The sequence below is a fragment of the Phoca vitulina genome, unplaced genomic scaffold (assembly GCF_004348235.1).
Source record: "Phoca vitulina isolate PV1807 unplaced genomic scaffold, GSC_HSeal_1.0 scaffold6, whole genome shotgun sequence".
Lineage (NCBI taxonomy): Eukaryota > Metazoa > Chordata > Mammalia > Carnivora > Phocidae > Phoca > Phoca vitulina.
Genome location: NW_022589709.1, coordinates 69915841 through 69940347, shown reverse-complemented (window position 1 = coordinate 69940347; position 24507 = coordinate 69915841). Strand labels below are relative to the sequence as shown.

The 24507-nt window shown below is 43.1% G+C and overlaps 1 protein-coding gene across 2 annotated transcripts in view; it reads left to right on the top strand.

Annotated features, from left to right (window-relative positions):
* The first annotated feature begins 8191 nt into the window (after window positions 1–8191).
* Window positions 8192–24507, top strand: part of SH3RF2 (SH3 domain containing ring finger 2) — a 125796-nt gene continuing 109480 nt past the window's right edge. For both annotated transcript variants that reach the window (XM_032404446.1, XM_032404447.1), the window contains exons 1-2: window positions 8192–8389; window positions 9526–10011. In XM_032404446.1, the coding sequence (XP_032260337.1) occupies window positions 9634–10011 (378 nt within the window). In that variant the 5' untranslated portion in view covers window positions 8192–8389; window positions 9526–9633. The remainder of the gene's footprint in view (window positions 8390–9525; window positions 10012–24507) is intronic.

Sequence of the window (24507 nt, the reverse complement as noted above, 5' to 3'; positions counted from 1 at the left end):
CAGATTAACCTGATGTTACTGTGTGAAGGCTGCTTATGTTTCCAAGGTTTGGGCTCTCCTGAGTGGAACTAAAGATAAAAATTTGCAATCAAAAGTGCAATAAAGTATTGATTAAATTAGCCTCTTTTTTATGATAAATGCAGCAAATGGGATGACTTGATGGTTAACAATGCAGACTCCTTGGGCATAAGGCCTGATTTCCCCCAAACACTGGCTGGGGCAAAGTATAACCACTCTCTACACCTCTGTTTCCTCATCTATTAAGATGGGAGTAATAATAGGGTTATAGTTCCTTGCACAGAATCTGGCACAAAATAATGTTAATTGTTATTATTTATTCCAACATAATAGCCAACCCCACGCTCTCTTAAAGTTCTGCAGGGTGCTGCAGTGCCCAAGACCAGATAAGCCTCTGGGCAGCTGCTCTGTGAGTTGACAGTCATGTCATGACCAAGTCGGAATGAATAATTCCTTCCCCAGGGAAATAAACCAGGAGTTGGGCTCAGTCTTAAACTATACTTTACATGCAACATGATAGATAATAAGACGCCTGGTAAGAGAATAATAGCTGACCTTCACTGAGCACTTACTCTCTGTCACACTCTTTGAAGCATTTTATGAGCATTTTCTCACTCTGTGCTCACAATAATCCCATGCAGCAAGTGCTGTTATTACCATCCCCGTTTTCCAGATGAGAAAACCAAGTATACAGTGTTTAATCAACTAGCTCAAAGTCACATTCTTATTTAATAAGATGGCACAGACCTTCTGACTCCAGAATGTCTGCTCTTAACCAGTAGAGTAAGTTAGAAACAATTGCAGAGAGAGGTAAATCACAGCTAGGACAAGAAGAGGAATTCAGATACTGTCGACTGGTATCTTTCAAGCAACTTGTATGCAGCAGACACTGTTCTAAGTGCTACCAACACTTATTAGGAAGTTTATTGCTTGTGGCAAGCCTGAGAAGTACATATTACTGATAGCACTTTTATGGATAGGCTTAAGCTGTTGAGTATCCAGGGTCACAGAACTGTTAGTGATAGAGGTGAGTTTCCAAAGCATTCCCAAGCTTTCTCCCCTAGGAATGCAGTAAGAATCCAAACACAAGTGAGTCATCCTCATCACTCAGCAAACATTTATTAAGCACTTACCGGTGTCAGGCACAAATGAACAATACAGGGATGGCTCCTGCACCATGGAACAGAGATTACGTGGAAGAGAGATACAATTTATAAGGCCAAATGAGTAAATAACATAATACTGTATAATTAATGATAATTAGCACCATTACAGGGCCCAAGAAATGTCTAATTGATTTGACAAATGTTTATAGTAAGTTATAGAAAAATAATTCTAATTCTTAAAAAAAAAAAAAAAAGAGGACATTTGCTTCTTGCGTATTTCATATCCTAGAAGACCTACCCATTAAGAAACATCAAGGACTAATCAGGGTATTTAGGGAATTACTGAGTTTTGCAACTTTCCCACCTGTGATCAAAAGTATGAGATTGTGGTTACCCAATACCCTAGGCAAACTGTCAGCTTTTGCACAGACTTGCCCTGAGTTTAATAAGAATTAAGGTTGCATCCTGCTCATGGTTTTGAATCAAAACATTTACTGATTTCATCAGATAGGAAACAGTAAAGGAAGAGAAGGAAGACCGGTTAGGAGTGAAGTGATCACAGCCCTTTTCCTTTGTAAGCACAGTATCTGGTGTGGATTAACATTTACGTACAGCAGTTTCGGAGCTTTGTAATTATTTTTCTTTTTAATGGCTGTCTTATCAATGGTAATGAATAGGGTATTAGTGTTATAGGATTTAACTGCCTCTATTGTAAATGTTTTAGTAAATCTATAGTGATTTTTACGCTATCTTCATTATTTTTGAAATATCTTTGAAAATTTTACACCAGTAACATGTTCACTGTAGAAAAATTAGAAAAACACATGAGCAAAATTAAATAAATTTAAATAAAATCAACTAATAAGTCCAGAGGCCAGAAATACCTGTTGCTGACATTTTGGCATACATCCTTCTAGTCTCAATATTATATATCTTTGTATTATTATTAAATAACTTGGGCTCATACAGCTTGTAAGTTTGTGTATTCAGTTAATTATGAATGTCCTTCATGTCATTAAACATACATCTCCACTATCATTTTTGATAGTTGTATAGTATTTGTGTGTGTGTGTATGTGTGTATATATATACATACATACATATATATCTCACTGTTTATTTACCCACTCTGTTGTTGTTGAACATTAAGAATGTTTTTAACATTTTACTATTATAAGTAATTATATGAGGAACATGGTTGGGTATGTATCTGTGACATTAGTATAAGTTTCTAGTAGTATTGCAGGGTCAAAGGGTAGGGACATATTTGCAGGGTTTTGAATATATAGTTTTTACTGGTTTCCTTTTCTTTTTTTATTTTTTTTAACTTTTTATTTTGAAATAATTATAAACACAAGAAGTTGCAAAAATGGTAGAGAAATCCCTTACATCCTGTAACCAGCTTCCCCCCTTCCCCCCAACATCTTATATATATTACAGTATAAACACTAGGAAATTGACATTAGCACAATACAGTTAAGTTACTACAGACTTTACTTGGATTTGACCAGCTGAATTATTTTTTAAGCTGAATTACTTTTTAAATATTAATAGAATAGTAAGGTGCATTCTTACTTTCCTATTTTCTCTGCTCACACAGCTGCCTTTAGAATTCCTTTCTAATCTTGTAGAGGAAAGAATAAAACTATGTTTAGTAGATTATTGTCTTCTGTTGAAAATGAAGAGGAGGAGATCCAAGTAAGAGTCCCTCACACAAATGCACAGGTGGTGAGCCACCATTTATGGCACAGGAAATGGTAGGGTTCTGCCCTTCTTTAGGTTCTTCACAGTCATTATAACTCCTTTATGATAAACTAGAACAGAGTTTCCCAAAGCCTGGGGTGCCCCCAACACAAAATGGTTATCATAGACTCACACAGTAAGAAAGTTACCACTTTTTCCTTCACTCCTCTGATTACGTCAAGGAGAAAGCCTCAGTACATGTCTATGGCAAACAGCATAAAGATAGGATGCAAATGACTGAAGTTAGGGATACGTTGCGTTAGAGCATCTTGGTCCATAAAGAACTGACCAACTACATGGTCTGGTATGTTCTTTGGGTTTAGTTTGGATTAGAGAAGATGGCTCTTGGTTCTCTTATGGGATCTGCTTGCAAAAAAGAAGAAACATAAGAAGAATCCTCCATCTATTAAGCATTTATTGTATGCATCATTTCATTGACTCCTTGGAACAAATCAACAAAATAGGTCCTATTAGTAAGCTCATTTTATACATAAGGAATTCAAGGAACAGAGGAATGTAGTAATTTGCCCAAGTTTACCATCTAGTGACTGGCAGAGCTGAGATTCAAACCAGGTCTATTGGACTTTAAAACCATGCACTTGAGTGCTGGTTTCTCGTTAAACTTGAGGACCATAAGACATTTCTAGAAAACGTGGGATGGAGTTATCCTTGCAGGGGGTTTGGGTCACTTTACTGTGGGTCTAGTGATTGAATACCAATATCCTAAAGTACACTCATCACCTACAAACATCTTCCTGATTGGAGAGGAAATTTCATAGTCAACTTCATTCTGGGTCTGCATCTTTCAAAGAAGGAAAGAATGTCTGATAGCCATTCAACCCCTGCCATTCCACTTTCCTTCATTTTTCCACTATTGGAAAGTTTCCCACTTTCCTCCAATCATTGCTCTTCTTGAATAGTTCCAAAGGTTTCCCAGTATCATTAGAAAACCAAATCAGAGAGGCAAATTTAGTATCAGAGAAACATTAAAGTGAACTTTCAATTATGTATTTAAAACATTTCCAAATTTATACTAGGTACTGAGGAAAGAGAGCAAAGAAGTACAAAACTTGGCCTCTGCCAACAAGAGTCCTACATCTAGGATGGCCTCTGCCAACAAGAGTCCTACATCAAGAAAGTCTTCATGACCCCTTCAGTTACAATGCTTTAGATTTCCAATTATTTGAACCCCTTTGGTGGATTTATGGATTGTTTTACAAATGATTAGCTTTAGGGCAAAGATCCTGAGACCACCAAAGGGTTAAGAGCCAGTCAAAAATAGCACAATTCTAAAATTATAATTCCAAAGAATAAGTAAATTTGATTGACAAAAAATTGCACACTTGTTTTGTGACCCAATTTTAAACTTGAAAGAAACTATCTTAGCCTGAAACAAAGGCTTGCTTGCTTTCTTGCTTGCTTGCTTGCTTGCTTGCTTGAAGGTAATTTATGTGAGAGCAAGGGTTAGGGATAGAGGAATGATACAGAGAATGAGGAAGAGACAACACAAGGGTACATTACTGCATTAGGCACTCAATAGTTGAATGGTACTCATCCCACAGAACCTTATGAAGAACCTTATGAAATCTCAGGACTGCCTACTCCAAAAGATGAAATGAGGAAGTGTTTTACAGATTTCCCATTAGTAAAGAATCTACACTTCTGGATCATGCACACGTGAGTGTGGAGCAAGCTCCCATGGTTATCCCATATTGCTGGAGGCAAGAGATACATGGCAGGGTCCCAAGGAAAGATACCACCACATAGCATACACCTGAATCTGGCAAAATTTCTTTCTAAGAAATTTAGCCTAGGAGATGAGGCTATGGACGTTCGAAGTGGCACCCAAGAGGTGTCCAAGGTAAAAACATTATCAACAGTTTGGGGGTGGGGGGAGGCACATGGCTGGCTCAGTCCACAGAGCATGGGACTCTTGATCTCAGGGTTGTGAGTTCACATCCCACGTTAGGCGTAGGGCCTACTCAAAAAACAAAAACAAAAACCAGTTTGGTGTACATATGCCCAGACACGATTTTTTAAGAACATCATTCATTCATTAGTAAACCATTCAAAAACATTTACTAAGCATCAGTCACATGCTAGTCACTGTTTTAGGTTTAAGGGAAAGAGCAGTGACAAGACACATAAGTGCCTTGCTTTTCTTGGAGCTTGTCTGTTTGGGGAATCACGCATTAAATCATTATAACATAATTACTGAATTATGGTTGTGATAACTGCTATGAGGGACAAGTGTAGGATGATAAACTTTTTAATCATGAGAGTCAAGGAAGGCTTCCCTGAGGAAGTGGCATTTAAACTAAAACTTGCAAGGGGGGCGTAAAAAAAGCAAAGGGTGGGGGAGAGTAACTAGGAAGAGAGGAGGAAGAAGAGTGTAACTAGAAAATGTTGCAGACAGAAAGAAGAGCATGAACAAATACCTTCTGGTGGAAAAACAAACTGTCCTGAGTCAAGAGAGAAAGCCAGTGGGACTGGTGTGGGTGGGTGAAGGGGAGATGTGCAGTAAGCTGAGGCAGGAGAGGTAGGCAGGAGCCAGATTATGTTAGGCCTGGTAAGTCAGAAAAGGGATTTGGATTTTATCTAAGGTCAATAGGAACCTACTGAAGAGTTGTAAAAAGGGGAACAATATGATCAGATTTAGGGTTTTGTTTTTGTTTTGTTTTGTTGTACATAAATGGAGATGTACTTGTAAATACAAGCAGCAGAAACTCATAAACATCACACAGGTATTGAAAAAGTACAGTCTGCAATCATTATGTCCCAGTACAGATATATACAGGAGGGTTGATGGGGTGGGAGCAGTGGAGGTGGTGGCCTGAGCCTGGACTTTTTGTTCACCTTTTGTTCACCTTTTTGTTCATTTTTGAGGACTACTTGTTCATCTGATTTGACGCCAAGGTAGCATTTGGGTAAGCCAGGATGAAATCCCCATTTAAAACTCCCTCCTCCCCCAGGGTTTTTCAAAAGCTTCAAAAGTTTCTACCAAGACTAACCTCATATGTAGGTGGTGTTGGGGACCACCTACAGGGTGTGAATTAAGAGGTACTAAAAGACCACTCCGGCTCAGTGTAAACTTTCTCTGTCTTTCACTTTCTGCCTAAGATTCTACCGTCACATTTCTGTTCTGCTGAATCTTCAACTGCCAGATATGGAGTGCAGAGCAGCCTACTGGATCTATGCTGCCTTCCTGGAATGGAACTGGGTTTTTGAGTTTTGTTGGGGATGGGAGGGTTTGAAGCTATTTGAGACCACTGGCCAAGCAATGGCATGGAGGTGCATGAGACTGGGCAGTTTATATCGTTTTGTTTTAGGTTGGCTCTGAGATCAACTGGTATGTGGATATGGACATATGTATAAATGTGTATGGGTTTATACAATAAAGATATATGGGTATATTCATGGCATGTACATGACTTTATAATGTGGGAAGCAATAATGGAAAGGAACATAGGCCCTGGGACTGGGCCAGCCTGGGTTCAGAGCAGAAGCTTTGTAATCCTAGGAAAGTTATGACACCTACCTGATTGGGTGGTTGGGAGGATTTAATAAGATAATCTGTTTCAAGTCTTAGCACAGGTCCGTGGCATACAGTAAGTGCTTCATAAATGTTACTCTCAACAGTTATGTGTGTGTTTGTCTTTTTGCAAGTATGTGTGTGCGTGTGCATGTGGTGCAGATTTGGGCATCTAAGGGAGATAAAGTGTGTTTAAGAACAAGAGGGGAGGAGGGAGAGTGTTGCTCACCCCTGCAGCAAGAGTTCTGGAGGTGGGGGAGACCTTTCTGGAGGGTGAGGGACTGCAGGGCAGCTCACAGAGGAGAGGGCTCAGCTTTACCAAGTGGGAAAACGAGTAAGGGACCACAAAGGGCCTCAGACTACTGGAGGCCTCCTGATGAGCATAGAGTTTATAAAAGTAGAAATTAATCGAAGGAGATAGGCAACAGAGTGGATTTCATGTTGTTGAAGCCCCAAAAACCCTTCATAAAAGAGAGCTAAAAAAAAGAGTTGAAAATGGTTTCTGAAATTGACATGTACTCAAATCAGGTCTCTGCTCAGAGGACAGATGACTTCATCTGCCCCATCCTAAAGCTCTCCGCTGTTGTGAGCTCCATGCATCTTTGCTTTTTCAGAAATAACATGGAAGAACTTTCTAAAACATGTAATCTACCACCATCTGTTCTCGGGCCTCTTGGTCCCCTCTTAAGATTTTCCCATGGAGTTGTAGCTAAGTACTTTCTGCATCATAAAGAATTGTCATCCTTAAGTTGAGAGAGGAGATACAGTAAAAAAAAAAAAAAAAGAACACCAGTTTCTAGTCCCAGTTCTGCCCCTAACTTACTGGGCAACTTCAAGGAAGCGCTTGATCTTTCTGGGCACAGCTGCCTCATCTGCAAAAGAAGTTGATTGGTCAGCTTGGGTCATTATCTTTTGACTTCCTGCCATCCCTGATGAGGTTTACCTCCCTTCAACCATCGCTCCTCCCCTTAAAGCTGTATCACCTTAGGACACGGTAGTACAGAGCACGGAACACCTGTCTCTTGTTAGCTGTGGCTCCTGGAGTGAGTTATTTGACTTCCCTCTGTCTCAATTTCCTCCTTTGCAAATGAGGGTAAAGAAGAGTGTAGTGTATTACGGGCTTGCTAAAAGGATCAAATGAGTTAATACAGGTAAAGTAGAACAGTGCTTAGCGCAGATAAGGGCCACTCTGGGGTTAAGTAATATTATTGAGATTATTTACTTTATTGAATACCTATGTAACTTTACATGAAATGTTTATTGATAAATCAAGACATGAAAGTGTAAGTATTATTTGGGGCTATGAAAAGATTCCAGTAGGCCCTGGACAGGGAGAGAGGCTGGAACCATTCCTTTTTCAAAGCCCTTCTGTGCTTTGAGTTTTCAAAGATGTGTTTGTACTACCATGATATGACTTTTTTTTTTAATTTAAAGAGATTGAGCAAAAAGATCACTAAAGTCTGTCTCAAATCTACAAATTCAAGGATTGACTATGTTTTTTAAGGAGCAGTACTCTTTAGGTGCCTGGCTTATCTTTGTTATAGCTACCCTTAGTATGTTTGACCTTTTCAGCAAGTCCTTATAAAGGTTTAAAATAAACACAGTCACCTTGGCATGTGTATAACTGAGCATGTTTCAACTTCTGGGAAAGGAGACAAAATGAGAAAAGTGAAAATATAAACTATAAATATTTAGCCTTAGGGGCTGGCTTGTATTTTGTCCCTAATAATCTTTTCCCAGAAATCGACTCAGTTACATGGAGGAAAGATCAGTAGCAGAGAATGAACTGAGAGAAAAGCGCTGCAGACTGGCCAGGCAGTGAAAGCGTTAACAGGGCTGAGTAAGGCGATCCTTGAAATGAGTAAGACTCAGAGTTGTTAAAGTTTTCAAAGCGCAGCGGCGGCTCTTGGGGAAAAGGAAGCGAGTCGGAGGGCTCCTGGCCAAGCAGAGGATCGTGCTGAGCTGAACTCAGCTGGGGTTACAAGCTCAAGGTTAGTGTCCCCCCGCACATCTCCGCAGAGCTAACGTCTTTGGAGAGTAGTCTCAGGAAGGCAAGGCGCCACCTCTCATCCTGGTGTGTCAGGTCCACTTGGCTTACTGGGGGGGCCAGCCGCCCTCCGGCCAAACCTCCGGGGCTGCTCTGCACAGTTTTGGCACTTGTGAGGGACAGGTGACCTCTTCCCGGGAGACTTCTCTCAACTGGAGACTTCTTTTCAGACGTCTACAAGGAAATTGTTTCTGGAATAAGGATGTTTTCAGACATACACAGGCACACGCACACAACACCTGTATGCAGTGCTCCATCTTAATTTTTGCAGGTTGTGACCACAATCTAGAATTCCTATCTGTTTCAGGTGAAACTGAGAACACTTGTCAGAGTAACTAAACAGGCTGTGTGACTTCATCTTGTGGGAGGAATATTGTCTCTGAGGCTAGAATAATCAGGGAAGAAAAGGAAGGGAGGGGAGGAAGGTAGAAAGGGGAGAAGAGAGGGAGGGAGAGAAGGAGGGGAAAAAAAGCTTCCAGGCATCCTGGCCTGTAGTTAAGGAAAGCAATTTTTAAAAATGGGTTTCTCATAGAAATTTTTCTTGCACATTGCTAGAACAAAATAATGGGGGAGGATGCACAGTGAAGGAAATAATTCTACATCTGCATGAGGTTCAGATAAACATGTCTATGTAAACCTGTCTGCTTGTGCTGCAGATAACAGATAAACCTAGGGGAAGAAGGCCTAGACAGCTTCACAGAAATTGCATTCTGAGGAGGCCTTGATTTGAGAACTGAAACCGATTGTCCGGAGGGGAAAAGGAGCCCCTTTGAGCCCTAGCTGGGAGAGAGGAGTGCGTATGCCACTCCAGCGGCCCAGTTTCGTCTGTTTGCTCTTGCTTGCACACACAGAAGCAATGAGTAAGTCGTCAGTCACCATGCTGAATGCTCCCTCAGATCCTCCAGCAGCCAAGAGTTGAGCCTTCTACCTGCTAGCACTGAATCAGAATGAGTCATTTGAAACTTGGGTGCTGGAAGAAAGTACTTGCAAACTGCCTTATGAGACACTGCTCCATGTAGGTGGGATATACCTCTCAGAGCAGTCACATTTTTTTCCTCTCTTCCTTTCTCATTCAAACAGGCAAGACTTCTGACGCTCCCAAGAGAGACTGGATTTGCCTGTTGGGCTCAGCTCACCCTACAATGCGGACTTTGCCCCTCCAGGTCAGGACTGGAGTTTTAAAATAAAATGGATGATTTGACGTTACTTGATCTTCTGGAGTGCCCCGTGTGCTTTGAAAAGCTTGATGTCACAGCCAGAGTCCTCCCTTGCCAGCACACCTTCTGCAAACCATGTCTCCAGAGGATTTTCAAGGCCCACAAGGAGCTGAGGTGCCCCGAATGCAGGACCCTGGTGTTTTGCAGCATCGAGGCACTGCCGGCCAACCTGCTGCTCGTGCGTCTCCTAGATGGTGTGCGCTCGGGGCAGAGCTCGGGCAGAGGGGGCTCCTTCCGCAGGCCTGGCGTGCTGACCCCGCAGGACAGCAGGAAAAGCAGGACTAACCCCAGAGGTCTGCAGTCCAGCCCTTTCCGGCTGGTGCCTAATATCAGAATCCACATGGACGGGGTAAGAAAGATCTTATTTGTTCGTATCATGTCCATTTGGAGGTTGGATTTGTGTATACCAGCAGCTGGAAGTATTTTCCTGTAGTTATGTTTCAAAGAGTGCTGCCACTGATTTCCCAAGACGAGTTTCTGTGGGCAGTGATCATTTTACTGAAACCTGGTGGAATCCTGAGCCTATCTCATCCATCCAGGAATTCCTAGAATTGTGAAAGTCTCCTAGGCTCCCCCTGCTTCTCGTCGAGAAGATAGTAAAAGCCTTCGTGATTATTTTTCATCTTTCACTTCTGCTGTTTGCGTCCCAACCAGTGCATGGGAAATGCACGGAGGAGGGGAAAAAGAGAAAAAACATATCCAGCTGCCTTTTGCTTTTGAGATCTTTGAGAAGTTAAATGTCAGGTTTTGTTTTAATTTTACCCAACTCCATCTTCCCACCCCCAGTCCTAAAGCGCTAGTCTGACAGTGCTCATTCATGATCCGTTCGAAGCTGTCAAGATACTTGAGCACCCGAAGACTGTGCGGGAGGAAAGAGTATCTGTGGGTGGACTGCTTGATAGGAAGGCTGGGCTCTGAAGTCCAACACGTGTACAGGAGCCCTGCAGATGTCTTACTTTACAAAATGAATCAAAGGTACATAAAATGCTCCTCAGCGGCTGCCATGACCACAAGGGCCCAGGAGTGGCGCACAGGAGATCCTAGTCATGCTTTTGGTGTTTGGATAATGCGAATCACTCTGTCCAGCCATGTGAATGGATCCTGAGGACTTTATCTGACCTGGCTGCGAGCCTTTTGTGGGAAGCTGTGTTCAGGGCACATCTCGAGAGGAGGACGCAGTCCCTGTGAGTCCAGCAGGATTATGTGCGCTGTCACCCCAGCGGGATTATGTGCACTGACACCCCAGTGTGTCAAAGTAGACACAGAAAGCTGTGACCTGAGTCGCTGGCATACTTAGGAAGTCAAGGCTGCATTCTGTGAAGTCTTACCTAATTTAGCTAACAGCTTTAAAGCTACCAGCAGAGTCCCCCAACTCCGTTGTGAAGAGTAACAGTGGGTGGGAGGGTCTTCTGCGGATTCCTTCCCGCAAAGGAGAATAGGCTTATGATGTGCATTCAGGACACTCTTCTAAAATGTTCATTTCAATGGCTCACCCCTCCTTCTGTTCAGTGCACCTCCAGGCTGCCCAGTGCAGTAGGGGAATGTGGAACCGGTGGAAAATGAGAGCGGGATGAAGCGGGCCTTGGTGTGATTTCTTCACTGCAGACTTTTTATCGCCATTGTGCTCGTATGTGTGACCACATTCCAGAAAAGGGCTTGGCGCCCTTCTTTCAGGCTTCCTGTTAGCCCAAGGTCTAGTCATCAATCAGAATCCACAGGCCTGGAAAAGGCCGGGTGGGGGTAGGGCAGCAAACTTCTCTCAAGTGCCCTGTTTGGAGAGAATAGGGCTGTATCTGAGGTCAACAAATCCTCGTTTGAATTTCTAAGACCCAGCAACCTCCCCCTCCCCCACCCAGCAAAGTCTGACTTGCCTCCAGGTGTGGAGTGTCTTCACTCACTACTAAGAAAGTGTTGCCAGACTGGGAGGAGGCCAGTCCCTAACATCTTTGAATGTTTTTGTTCAGGTTTTTATCTTTTTTGATGTGGCTGTGTTAAGAAAAGGTAGCAACGAAATGTATCCACGGCTACCAAGTTTTCGAACTGTAGAAGATTCCAGGCGCCTCCTGGCATAGGGAGCTGTGGGACCGAGAGGTGGTGATATGTAAGAGACAGCCGGTAAGATACTGCATGTCCCTGGAACCCTTTCACAAGGACTTGTAACACCAGACAAAGGCGCCAGTGACAGGGTCGTGCCCATCATCCAAGCCACACTGGAACAAGTCCTTGTCGGGAGGCTGCAACACAGAAGTGGGCTGTGGAGGGCCACCGCTTTCAGGCAGGCCCTGCCTTCGTAAAGACATTCCGCCAGAGAGCAGAGCCGGCGGCCTCCCCCAACCACCCCCGTTCCCTTCGTTTTCTGAGGCATCCTTACTTGCAGTGGCTCATCTCATCCCTTTTGCCTTCCCTCCATGGGGCTGTGAGGAAACTGTTCCTGGATGTTAGGATGGCTGCCATTCTGCAGCCTGTCTCCGCTTCCAAGAACGTGGCCATCTGTCCTGTAAGGGCACAAGCAGGCATGCATCCCTCAGCTAAGAGAACCGAGTATTGCCTGGGCTGCCACACTGGCCTAAGAGTTAGAGGAGGCCCTCGCATCCTCAGGCAGATCCTCACCAAGTGACTTGCCCTTCCTGCCTCCTCACTTTACCCAATGTAGTCAGCAGCTAGTAATACTTGCTACCCACCTTCCTCCAGGATAGTGTGAAAACTATCTTTCCAACACACTCTTAGTGCCTTAGAAAACACATGCCCTGTAAATGCAGAGCATCATCACTATCATTAATTTAAACCTGCTATATGACTTCGGACAAGCCACTTAAGTTTGCTGGGTCTCAATTTAAAATTCTATAAAATCGGAAAATATATTGTAAAAACAGAGAGCCATTGTGAGGCTTAACTAATTAGTGTTTACATAGCACTTTGAGATCCTTAGATGAAAGGCATTTGGAAGATCATTATCATAGTAAACATTGTTATTGACTGTTTATTGTGCCCTGCCGTGCACAAGGAATTCCACAAAACACAGAAGGACTGATAGCCCTTGCAGGAGAGTGTAATAGGTATTATTATTGAACTTGAGTCTGGGATGAGTCCAGCCCAGGATAATACTAAGTATAAAGGACTCCCCTAAGAGGGCATAAATAACCTGTTGTCGCAGGGTACCATTTTGTAAAACACCTCTTCCAGAGGCCATGATGTTAACCTGACACTCTGAAAGAGTTCACTTAACTTCCTGTGAGTTCGTGAAGCCCAAAGTCTGTTCTGCTCACCTAGGCTCATCTAATAAACGAGCTCATCGGGATTTTCTGGTGGCTCAAAGAGGCCTGGTGCTTCTCATGCCAGCCAGTATGCCGGGTGGAACCAGTTGTCACACTTCATGGTGCCAGCCCAAGAGAGAAAAAACAGTCCATTGTGCCTACCTGTCTAAAACCCTCGCAAGCCGATTGGGTAAAAAGAAAACTTGAGAAGTGGCTGTAGGTTTCTATAGCATGCAGTTATTTCAAACCAACAGGCGAGATCAGCAGAGTCTTGGACAGCCACTGGCTGTGCAGACCCCACTCGTTCTTACTGCTTCCCTCACTGCAGTCAGGCCAAAGGAACTTCACAAGCCTTCAAGAAGATAACAGCCTCCTGAATAGTTGAGCTCGCTTCCTCCTCACTGTGTGAATTTTTAGAAATTAAGACAGGCAGGAAAGCAGTGAAGCTTGCAAGCTGAGGTTTGAAAAATAAAAGAATTCAAATCCCGCTACCGCTGCTCCACAGTTGTATACTTTGGGTGAGCCCCTTAAACCTCAGGGCCTCAATTCCCCATCCGTGAATTGAAGATAATAGTAGTGCCTACTTCAGAGGGTTGCTGGGAGAAATAAATGAGATGATTCATGTCAATTAGCTCTTAGCACGGGGACTGGCTCCTACTCAGTAAATGTTAGCTGGTATTGTTATTGAAGTGACTCAGTACTTCTCACTCTAAATTGCACGCCCTCTTTCACCCGCTTGTTAATGGAGTGTCATCCAAAGATGGTCCCGGGTACCCTGATTTCTGGCCTGTTTGCTTTTTCTCCACATGATCCATGGCTATGATTCAGATGTGTGATTCTTCCCAGCTTGCACTGGCTTGGCCGCCCGCTTCCAAGACCCTTAAGGAGCTAGGAGCTGATTGCAGAAGAAAACTTGCTATCAACCTTCACTTCCCCAAATAACAAGCTCAAATGAACACCTCATGTAGGTCAAGAACCTTCCACTCCGCGTCTGTGATTCTTCTGTAACTTCTCTAGTTTTCCTTTCTCCTGACTCTATCCCCAACACAAATGTGTCTAGCCCCAGGTCTTGCAGGGCCGGACTTTCTCCCTTCTTTGTTACACATCATGCCAACCACACACATTTCTGTCTCACTTGCCCCAGCTCAGCGAAAACACACCTGCCGCCTCCAGCACACAGACCAGGTGGCTGTGTCCTAGAAACTTCTTCAGCTGGTGTTGCAAGCACGTGAGGGGGCTAGAAATCAGGTCAGAAAACACATGAGGGACTTGAGGCTGAGTAGAAACCAGAAGGTATCCATCTCCTTTTCTGGGTCTCAGCTGCTGTGTCTGTGACAGAGACAGTGGTTTCTGCAAAATTTGCAAGGGGCCTAAAACTATCCCAAGCCCCTGAAAACAGCAAGCAGGTGCCACCTGGGTCAGCAAGGACCGCATGTGACAGGTGGAGGAAGACATAAAGGCAGGAGCTGAGGTGGAGAAGTCAGGAGACCCAGATGGTTCTCCACCTTCACACACATTTGCAAATCTTTTTAAAAACCATATGGCGCCAAATTGGCTCTGCCCCCAACCTCTCTCTGTGTACATCCTTCCTAGTTACAATCCCTTCCCTTTTATTACTTACCATAATGTTAAGGATATGTCATCAGATGGAGCTGGGTTTGTGCTCAGATTCAAGTATTTGCCTTAGGCAGGTCACTTAACCTCTCTTACCCCCAGTTTCCATATTTGTATAATGGAGATAATAATGGTGTGCCTCTATCATGAGGCTATTGTAAGATTAAAATGAGATAATGTATGTCAAAAGCTGAGTACAAATGCCTGGCACATCACAGATGCTGATAAATGTTAGCAACAGAAAATAACAAAACAGTAACAGTGGAGGAGAGAGCCTGCTGGCATGGGATTTGGAGTTCTTCGCACCCACACATAACCATGCAGAGACTTCCATTAAGAAATGAAGCAAAGGGGATAGCGAAAGGAAAGGGAGTTTTAAAAAGACAAGACTATAGTGATGGAAAATAATGGTTCTGAGTGGTTGCTAGAGATTATGGTGTGAGAGAGGATGTGACTAGAAAGGGTCATGAGGGAGTTTTCTCGAGTCAGGGAACTGTTCTGTACCCCGACAGTGGTGGCAGTTATAGGGGTCCAGGTGTCTGTTAAAATTCACAGGCATATATACCAGGAGGAAAAAAAAAAAGTCTGTTTTACTGTCTGATGATGTTTAAAATATTTTTAAAACAGAAAGGGAGCTCTTGTACACTTCTTATAGTCTCTGCCTGATTTCACCTAGCCCAGTCTGATTTCCCTTCATCTCTTCATGTACTGGGTCAGTGCTGTTTTTGAGGAGGACTTTGCCATCATTTGAATGGCCAGGGTAATTCCTACAGATGGGCTCCTCTCTGTTTTAGCGAGCCATCCTATCACCTCTTTCAGTTTTCTCATCAGTTTAAGCTGTCTGGCCAAAGTGTTGGCCAAACACAGCAGCTCCGTGCCCCTAGGGTGGCCAAGGCACAGGGCTGGGGCAGCAGGCTCTCCTGATGCAACCTCGGTTATCCACCACTCAGGGCAGGTCACCTAAGGGATTAGCCAACGCCTATTTTTGTGTTGTTTTCCTTTCCTCTTAGGAAAGGTTGCCTGCCCACACGTCCCTTCATAGGATAAAGAGAGATTACGAGAGCGGGAGGGAGAGTGCTTGTTCAGCCCTTTTACTCCTCATCCCTCCCATTGCAGACGCCACTACATAGCTTTGGGCTGACCTGGGACCAGCTCAAATACAGCTCTCCTCGCTTTCCTTGTCTACTCCCTTTCTTTCTCATTTTTTAAAAAAAACCATGCATACATATTAGAGCAGTCTTTCACGAGGCGTATTCTACAAACTATGGATGGATGTTCCTTAAAGCTCTGGGGCCAAACAAACCCAAGCTTAAAACAGGGCTAAGGAGGGGTGCCTGGGTGGCTCAGTTGGTTAAGCGTCTGCCTTTGGCTCAGGTCATGATCCCAGGGTCCTGGGATCGAGCCCCGCATTGGGCTCCCTGCTCAAGTGGGGAGTCTGCTTCTCCCTCTCCTGCTGCCCCTCCCCCCACACTCATTTTCTTTCTCTCTCACTCAAATAAAATTTTTACCAAAAAAATAAAAGCTAAACATTTTTTCCTTTGCAGCAGCATTGTCAGAACTTTTAGCATGCTGATGAAGTGTGAATCTCTAAGCAGAAAACTATAATAAGAAATGTTTCCCAAATTTCTTTGACAGTGGCATGCCCCTCTCCTCCCTTTTTATTAATACCTTGAATAATATTAATTGTCCATGCAACAAATTTGGGGAAATGTCTCATACTAATGCAAAGGCAGCTGAGCCCACAAAGAGAACCTGATATTGTAGTTAGAGACTCCTGACTCATTCCAAGAAGAGTTTTAGGCAAGTTCTTGCCATTAGAAGATATTTTTGGAATACTGTTTGAAACTCACTATCACCACCCTCTGTATGTTTATTTAGCTCCTATCAGTGTCCAGCTATAAGCACTATGGGAACACAGCAAAGTTAAGATTCTCACCTTCCCAGTGCTTATTGTCTAGTGGCAAAACCAACTAGTCGGTATACATGTATATACACACACGTGTGTGATACACACACACACACACACACACATCCCTGACTCAAAGATATTACCCATTAGAAGATGTGTTATCATTTTAGTTATAGCACTTAAGGAAAAAGGAAACTATCATGTTGGATATTCACTGTAAGATAAATCCAATTTTAGAAATGTTAAGATATGAAAAAAGGAGTGTCTTACTTATTGTCTGATTCCATTTATATAAAATTCTAGAAATGGCAAAACTATATAGTGATTTGGGGGGGGTAATGCAAATGTTTTATGTGATGGTGTATAGGTTTGCCTAAATTTATCAAACTATACAGTTAAGAGTAGTGCATTTTTTCTCTATAAATTATAACTCAATAAGGTCAGTTAAGACAAGGAAGTCTTAGACTCAAGAGTGATGATTTATTAAAATGTCAGGCAGTGAGGTGGTTCAGTTTGAGGGAAATGAAGCTTGGCCAATCAAAAGAAACTTCCTAGAAAAAACAGGTGTTTTAATGGTTAGGAAGGACATGGTCAGGGGGTGAAAAGGCAGCATCTATCCTGGGCACATGGGTGCTAGGAAAGGCAGGACAGGACAGGAATATCTGGAGTAGAATCAAAGTTGGAGGAGAGGGAGAAGGAAACAGATGCAGAACAGGCCAGGTGACTGGATACCTAGCCTCAAACCACCACTGGGAAGACACATGTCAGGTGCTCTGTATGATAAAGTCTCTCCACAGCCACACTGGTTCCGTGTCATCTCGTGGCCCATGGACTGTATCTGCCTAATGGAGTCAGTGCAGCCAAACAATGCTCCAAGTGGATGGCTGAGCTCACCGGGCAAGTGAGGAGCAGTCTCCACTTCACTGGCAGACAAAGCCATTTTTTCCCCATTGGAATGGTTGGGATACCCGATAACCCTAGCATGTAGGAATGCCAGCTGGTGCATACAAAGTAAGGGGTAGAACACAGGCAAGGAAAGAAAGACAAGTCCGTTTGTCATGAGCAGCTTCCTGCAGCTTGGGTCTCTGTGGCAGCCCCAGGGTCATACCGCTCCAGATCCCCAGCTCAGAAGCCAGGACGTTCAACAGAATGCTCCTAAGTGCCTGCTCTGTACCAGGCTCTGTCTTCAAAGCTCACACGGTTGCAGCCTCATACCACAGATGCTCATGGGCTCAGACTCCAGGACTCAAATAATAGCTGAGTTCACCTCCGATCGCTGTCTTTTCTCCAAGCTTTTATCCAAGCACAAGGGGAACGGGCAACTTCTTTGGTCTCTCAGGACTGTGCTCAGAGCACCCAGCCCACAGCCTGGCCCATATTAGGAACCCCCAAATGTTTTGTAAATGAATGAACAAATAAATGAGTACCTTCATGTCTGTGGTTGACTTCATGTTATCGTGGAGTAACTCCTGAGGATGCAGGAATGAACTCTTCATGAATCAAGCCATTAGAGAGCTATGTGAGGAATGAGCAGCACATTATATTGGGCCTAACATCATACAGTAACTGAAATCTTCTAGATGTAAATCACCTTATTAAATACCTTTTTGGGTGACAGCACTCTCTGGAAAACACAGTGGGCCAAGTTCAAAACCACTTAGTTCATGAACTGCTAACCTACTAAGAACACAGGTAATGCCACTCCACATATGGCTAAACTTTGCGTCAGATATCACAAATTTTATATGCTCCTTTGATCTTGGGAGAAACATCATCTTGAGTTAATTGACACTTAGTCACAGGGATACCAATGACAGAAAGGAAGAGCTGTAAAAGAATTTGCCAGCAGAGTTATGAGCTGCATTGACCTGGGTTCCAGTATGAAAGGAAGGCAGCATTCCGTAGGGACATGGCCCTGTACCTTTTGTGCTGCCAAACCTACATCACACACGTATATAAAAGATACATAAGATTTACCACTTCAATCATTTTAGGTATGCAGCTTGGTAGCATTAATGCATTTACGGTGTTGTGCAACTGTCACCACTATTCATCTCCAGAACTTTTTCAGCATTCCATACTGAAGCTCTACCAGTTAAGCAAGAACTCTCCATTGCCCAAAGTACATATGTGTGTGTATATATATATATATGTGTGTGTGTGTGTGTGTATATATGTGTATATATATATATATTTTAAAACTTCTTTCTGAATAAGAGAATAGGCATTTTAGTATTGTTTTTAAAATATGTATTCCAATTTTCTGCTACTTCTGATCTTAGTCTTCCAATAAGATAAGTAAATAAGTAAATTGTGATTCAAAACAACGGCTCTCAACTCATGTCCTGACTCTGTGCCTCTGGGCAAGTTACTGAGCGACTCTGAGAATCATCGCTATAAAAGGGAAACAGAAAGCTCACCTCCTCAGGTTATTGGAGGGAGGATTTAACAAGGTGATACCTGTAAAGTGCTTAGCCAGAGTCTGGACAAAGTAAGCTCCTAGTAAAGGTTAACTGTCTGCTTGCACTCCCTTCTAAAGTACTACCACACTTACTGCATTTGGACTGCTATTTTCCACGTTGTAGACATGGAGTGACAGCGATCAGGGCCTCATTTGGAGGATAAATCAAGATACTTTGTGTAAAGTTCTTAACACGGGGCATGACACACAGTAAACCCAGTGACAATGAATGTGAGGCACTGTTGCTGTTATTTCCCATTCATTCAACAGGTATGTATAGAATGCTTTTTATGAATAAGACCTTTGCTGGGCTGTAGTGATGAACAAAAATCAATAAGATATGATCCTTGCTCCCAAAGAGCTTATGGTCTTTCAAGAGAGCCACGTGAACTAAAAATTATGATGCAGTTAATAAATCTTAAAGGACTTACTGTGGGTCAGACACTGGGTGAAGTACTTTTACTTAAACGAAATCTCACTGAACACATTCTACAAGCCCCTGAGAGCTGTTGTTGTCTCTACTTTCATATAAGAGATTTGCGCTCAATTTATGTTCATATGAGACAACAAAATGGGAGAAAATGGTTACAGATAAAAATTTACAGCATCCTCTATTTGTGTTTGGGGCAGTTATGGAGGTTGCCGATGGTCTGATTCCTGATCACCCAAGCATTCACAGAAACCCACGATGCTGAGGATTGCAACCCTCAGAATAATTGAGAGGCACATACTTTGGGTGGTGAGTTCTGGCACATTGGTCTTGATACTGCTGGTTTTGGACACTGTGCCTTTAAGCCACCATCCACGTGTGCAGCATGGAAAGCCAAGAGAAGAGGTGAGAGAACTTGGACCATTCACTGTTACTCTTCCTTGAGAGGCTCATGGGAAAACTTTAGCCTGGAGATCAGGAGAAATAAGGAATATACTCCTGGGGTGCCTCAAATAGATCACCCCAGCCCAGGGGTTCAGCCAGACTGCCAGTGTTAGAGAAGGCAATAATGAAACTGTCCACCAGTCAGAAAACTGGCCCACGTGGCCGCTGCTACCCATCCTTAGGTCTCGGGGTCTCAATGTAACCTTCACTCCTCTGGGAAGTCAGCCCTCTTTCCAAATCCTAATCTGGCCATAGGTTCCTCCTCAGGTTCCCAGAGGCCCCAGTGCTGTCCTCTATCTCCCACAGCATGCATCAGACGGTATAGCATTTTCCACTCACTTCTCTCTCCTACTGAACTATAAGCTCCAGAAGGTTAAGGAGGTGTCTTGTCTCCTCTGTACCTAGCAGACTGGCTGAAATGCAAACAGCATTCAGTAAATATTTAAATCCTGAATGTATGCTGCTTGCCATGTTGCACGAAACTGCAGTTAGATTCAGCAGCTTCATGGCTGAAGAGCTCCTGATGTCTTCCCCTGAGGCTAGAGGGAAAGGGGATATACAAGCCATTTTGTCCCCCGGATCCTTTCCAGCCCCTGTCTTGTTGACAAGGGTGTTTCTTGATGTCAAGCCAGGTGTGTTAGGAATGGCACGTAGGTGCTTGCAGGGGATTCAGAGGTAATTGGGAGGTGAAAAAAGAAGTCAAACCAGAATGGAGCCAGAGAGAACACCAACTGCCTGACATGCCACAACCCTCTGAGCAAGCTGCCCTGGATTTGCAGAATTAAGGATGATATTGGTACACACATAGAAGTATTTTAATTGGTTGCCAAGGCAATGCAGCAGAATCAGTGGGCATGGGGCAAGAATAGAACTCTGCAGAGCTGTGTTCAGGAGGGGTGTTTGTGATACTAACAAGCTGTGTGGATCTGAGAAAGGCAAGGCTGCACTGAATCTCATTTGGGACTTTTGCTTAATAAACAGGAATGGCAGAGAAAAGGAGAGACAGAAGAAAAAACTTCCCTTCCTGGCTTTCTGGAGAAGCAGGAAGGACAATCTTCTGAATTTCAAGTTTCTCCTTGGGTTGGTAAATTCCCATACATGAAGGAAGTCCAAGTAGACTGGTTCCATGCTTGAAGGCAGGGGGAATAGGGTGAGTGAAGAATGGAAGGAGATGACCATGTTCTCTTCCTCCTGAGAAATCATAGAAAGATCCAGGACACAGGAGCCTGCATTTGAATAGAAAGGACATTGCCCATCTTCTTTTATATTAGAAAAGAATTTCTGATTAAACATACATCTTTTTATTGTTTTGGTTTTATTTTCTGAAGATTTTGAAACACTAGGATTTTTTTTTTCATTGTCGTAAAATTCTGCAGTTGAGACATGTTCTGGGTTTCCTAGCTTCCCCGTTCTAGTGGCTATGCCAAGGCCCAGTGAATCAAGTAGACTTCATCCTGTGGAGTGCTTGTCCTGATTGCTTGAGCAAGGAGGGAGGGACCAGGAAGGAGAGAAGCCAGAGAGGAGGTGGACATGTTTATCAGTCAGCACCTTAGCCAACGGCCTTCATGTAGTTCACACCAGGTGCCAGACGCTGTGCGAGATAACCATGGTTTTCCTTGAATCCTCCTAACAACCTGTGGAGTCTGTGGTATTTTCCCACTTTAGAAAAGTGGCTAGGAAGTGTCAGAACCAGGATGTGAACCAGGTCTGCCTGCAACCAAGGACTGGGCTCTTAACCAGATCAGTCCAGGTGACCAGGACAAGCACGGTGGTTCCCTTGGAGCTCCACGGAGCTCTGCACTATCTGCCATTGCTGGTTGGCACCAACACTACCATTCTGATGTTGCTGATAAGCTTCCAGACCAAAATGTCATCTGTGGCCAACCCATTTCCATGTTAATGATGTGCTATGTCTTAACTGGGTGCCACTTGGTCAGAAATTTAAGGTTTTAAGTAGTAGCAATGAGTTTAGGTGAATAGGGAAATGAGACAGGGGGAGTGGAGTCAGAGAAAAGAGGAGGGTAGAGAAGAGAAAGGCAGAAAAGTTTGCATCTGTGATCTACACTGGGGTAACAGAAACCAGGGAGGGACAAGGAGGAAAGGGAGGCAAGCTGATCAAGTGGCCAAGTGCACAAGGGCAGAATACTTGGGGAGATAACGTTATCAGGAGTTAGAACAAGCTCTGACCCCGAACTGGTCTGCTTTGCCTAGAAATGTAAACAGAGTCAGAACGAAATATTTATGTTCCATTCCTTTTGGAAACCTGTCATCTGGACAGGCAAAATGGTCCATAATAGGTGGGGACAAAAAGAGCCTGAAATTCAGGAAAGTCAGCTTCTAATCCTGCCTTAGCCGAAAACCAACCATGTGACATGAAATGTATCTGAGTGCTTAATAGATGTTAGCAGTTACTGTAGTTACAGGAAAAGTCCCAGATTCTCTGAACCTCCAGATTCTAACATCTCAAATGTAAAATTTGTCCTTTTTGTATTTTACAGAATATACAAATGATGCACAAGAATTTGGATTTATGTTTTTCAGAAATAAAGGTTTTTGGGAAAATAGGTACCAGTTTTGAGCCCTTAGAGCCTTCAAGGGACTGCGCTAAATACTTTACCTGCAAAAGCTTTTAAATCCACAGAGCAACACTGTTTTACAGATAAGGAAACTGAGGTTCAGGAATACTTGAGTAGCTTGCCCAAAGTTACTCCTATAGACTGACTCCAAGCCCACATTCTTGACCATTCTTGACATTATGCTGGTTAATCTTGCAGCAACACTAGCTCTGTCTCTCTTATGCAAAGAGCATGTATAGCACATACCTTCTTTAACGTATTAACGTGGCATTTGTAAATTTCTCTCAAGTCATGTCCTTTGTAAATCTTGTCACTCCAGAACTACATAATACCGACCACATGTGCAGGGATTGAGTGAGTCTTCTAATTCCTTTGTATTCTATGTCTAAAAGAGATCTTAAATGGCCTCCAAGCCAGCCATCCACCTCTCCTGTGCTTCAGTCCTCTCGGACTTGCCACATAACTGGTGCATTTAAATCTCCAGTGTGGGGGAGTTTTCTGTGCCTGAACATACTCTATTCCCTCCACCTCTGGGCAACAGTATTAGAAAAGTCTTCCTGAAATTGAGCCAACAAAACACAACTGTCCTTTCTTTCCGTGAGTGATTACAGGTTGTTGAAGGCAACTAAAAGAGGTGCAGTTTATTTTTATTTCTTATTTTCTCCAGGCTGAAATACTTCACTTAGTTCATCTGGCGAGCTGGTTTTAAGTATTCTTAACCCAGGGGGTGAGATTGAGGAATAAGAGCAGGGGCTCTGAAGTCATAATAGTTAATAAAAATCCCAGTTCGACCTCTTGTTAGCTGTGCGACCTTAGGCAAGTCATTTAATCTCCCTGAGCCCTGATCTCTCCCTCTGAGAATGGGGTAACGTTACCTGCCACATACATTGGCTCTGAGGATTAAATGACATACTACAGGTGACACACTCAAGGACTGGTCCATAAATGCATACTTAATACATGTGAATGATTTTTGTTATTCTTCCCTATTATTATTGCCAGTCTCTCTGCATAGGTATCCATCTTATTTCGCTGAGGGCACCTGGTCCAGGGTCCAGTTGCTTTCTGTTTAAACCATGCACAAATAAGCATTACAGAGTTTTGTCATATGAAAGATCTCTGAAGTATCTATACACTGGGTTTCAGGTGGCTTCAGGAAGAATTGCCACACTCCTAGAGAATCTCTCTTGGGATCTCTTCCTGGTAAAGAACCTCTAGGTATAACAAGCCTTGCTAAAACAACACTTTAACAGGAATGTTATTCTTGAAAACACCAGAGAAAATACCTTTCCTTTGGCTCTAAGTTTTGGAGGGCACATTTAACATTTCTGTGGGGGCATGGTAGGTTACTGGCATAAAATAAACTCAATAAAAGGAAGATATTTTGCATTGCAATAGTAATACCAATAGTATTCATTCATTATGTAAACATATATTGTTTACTAGGTACCAGATACTAAACTAGGCACTACAATATAACCATAAACAAGATAGACATATAATGTACACTCTCCTAGAATAGATAAAAAGAACCAAAAACCCCATGGTCTTAGTTGGGTTCCCCCAGAATCAGACCCTGTCATGAAGATTGAGTGCTTATAGATTATTTGAGAGATATAATGACATTGGCAGGAGAGTGGGGATATAAGGGATGGTGGCTAGTAAAGGTGTGTTATAAAGCTAGTTACCACAGAGGGTGACTGGAGCTTCATCCTTTAGGAAAGCTCTGGAAAGAAGCTCAGAATTATCCTGGCCAAGAAGTGAAAGATCTGGGGTATTTATACCCATATATATCTGTCAGTCATTGGTTAAGAGCTGCCCCAAGGAACAAAGTAGATTCTAGAAGCTCAAGGGAAGGCTTCCTACAAAATTGTAGGTGCGGGCTGTTGGAAGTAAAGCTGGATTGCACAGAAATGGTAAAAGTATCTGAAAAAATGTGGGTTGAGTACCATCTGCATCATGCATACACACTGAATTACCAAAATAATGACAAAATATGATAAAGCTTGCTCTATAAACTAACTCTACACAAAGGTTTGAAATAGAGGATAAAAGGGAAGGTTTCTGACCAGAGTAGTCAAAGAATGCCTTGCTAAGAGAAGGCATTTTTGTTGAGACCTGAAGGATGAGAGGAAGACAGTTGAGTGAAGAGCAGAG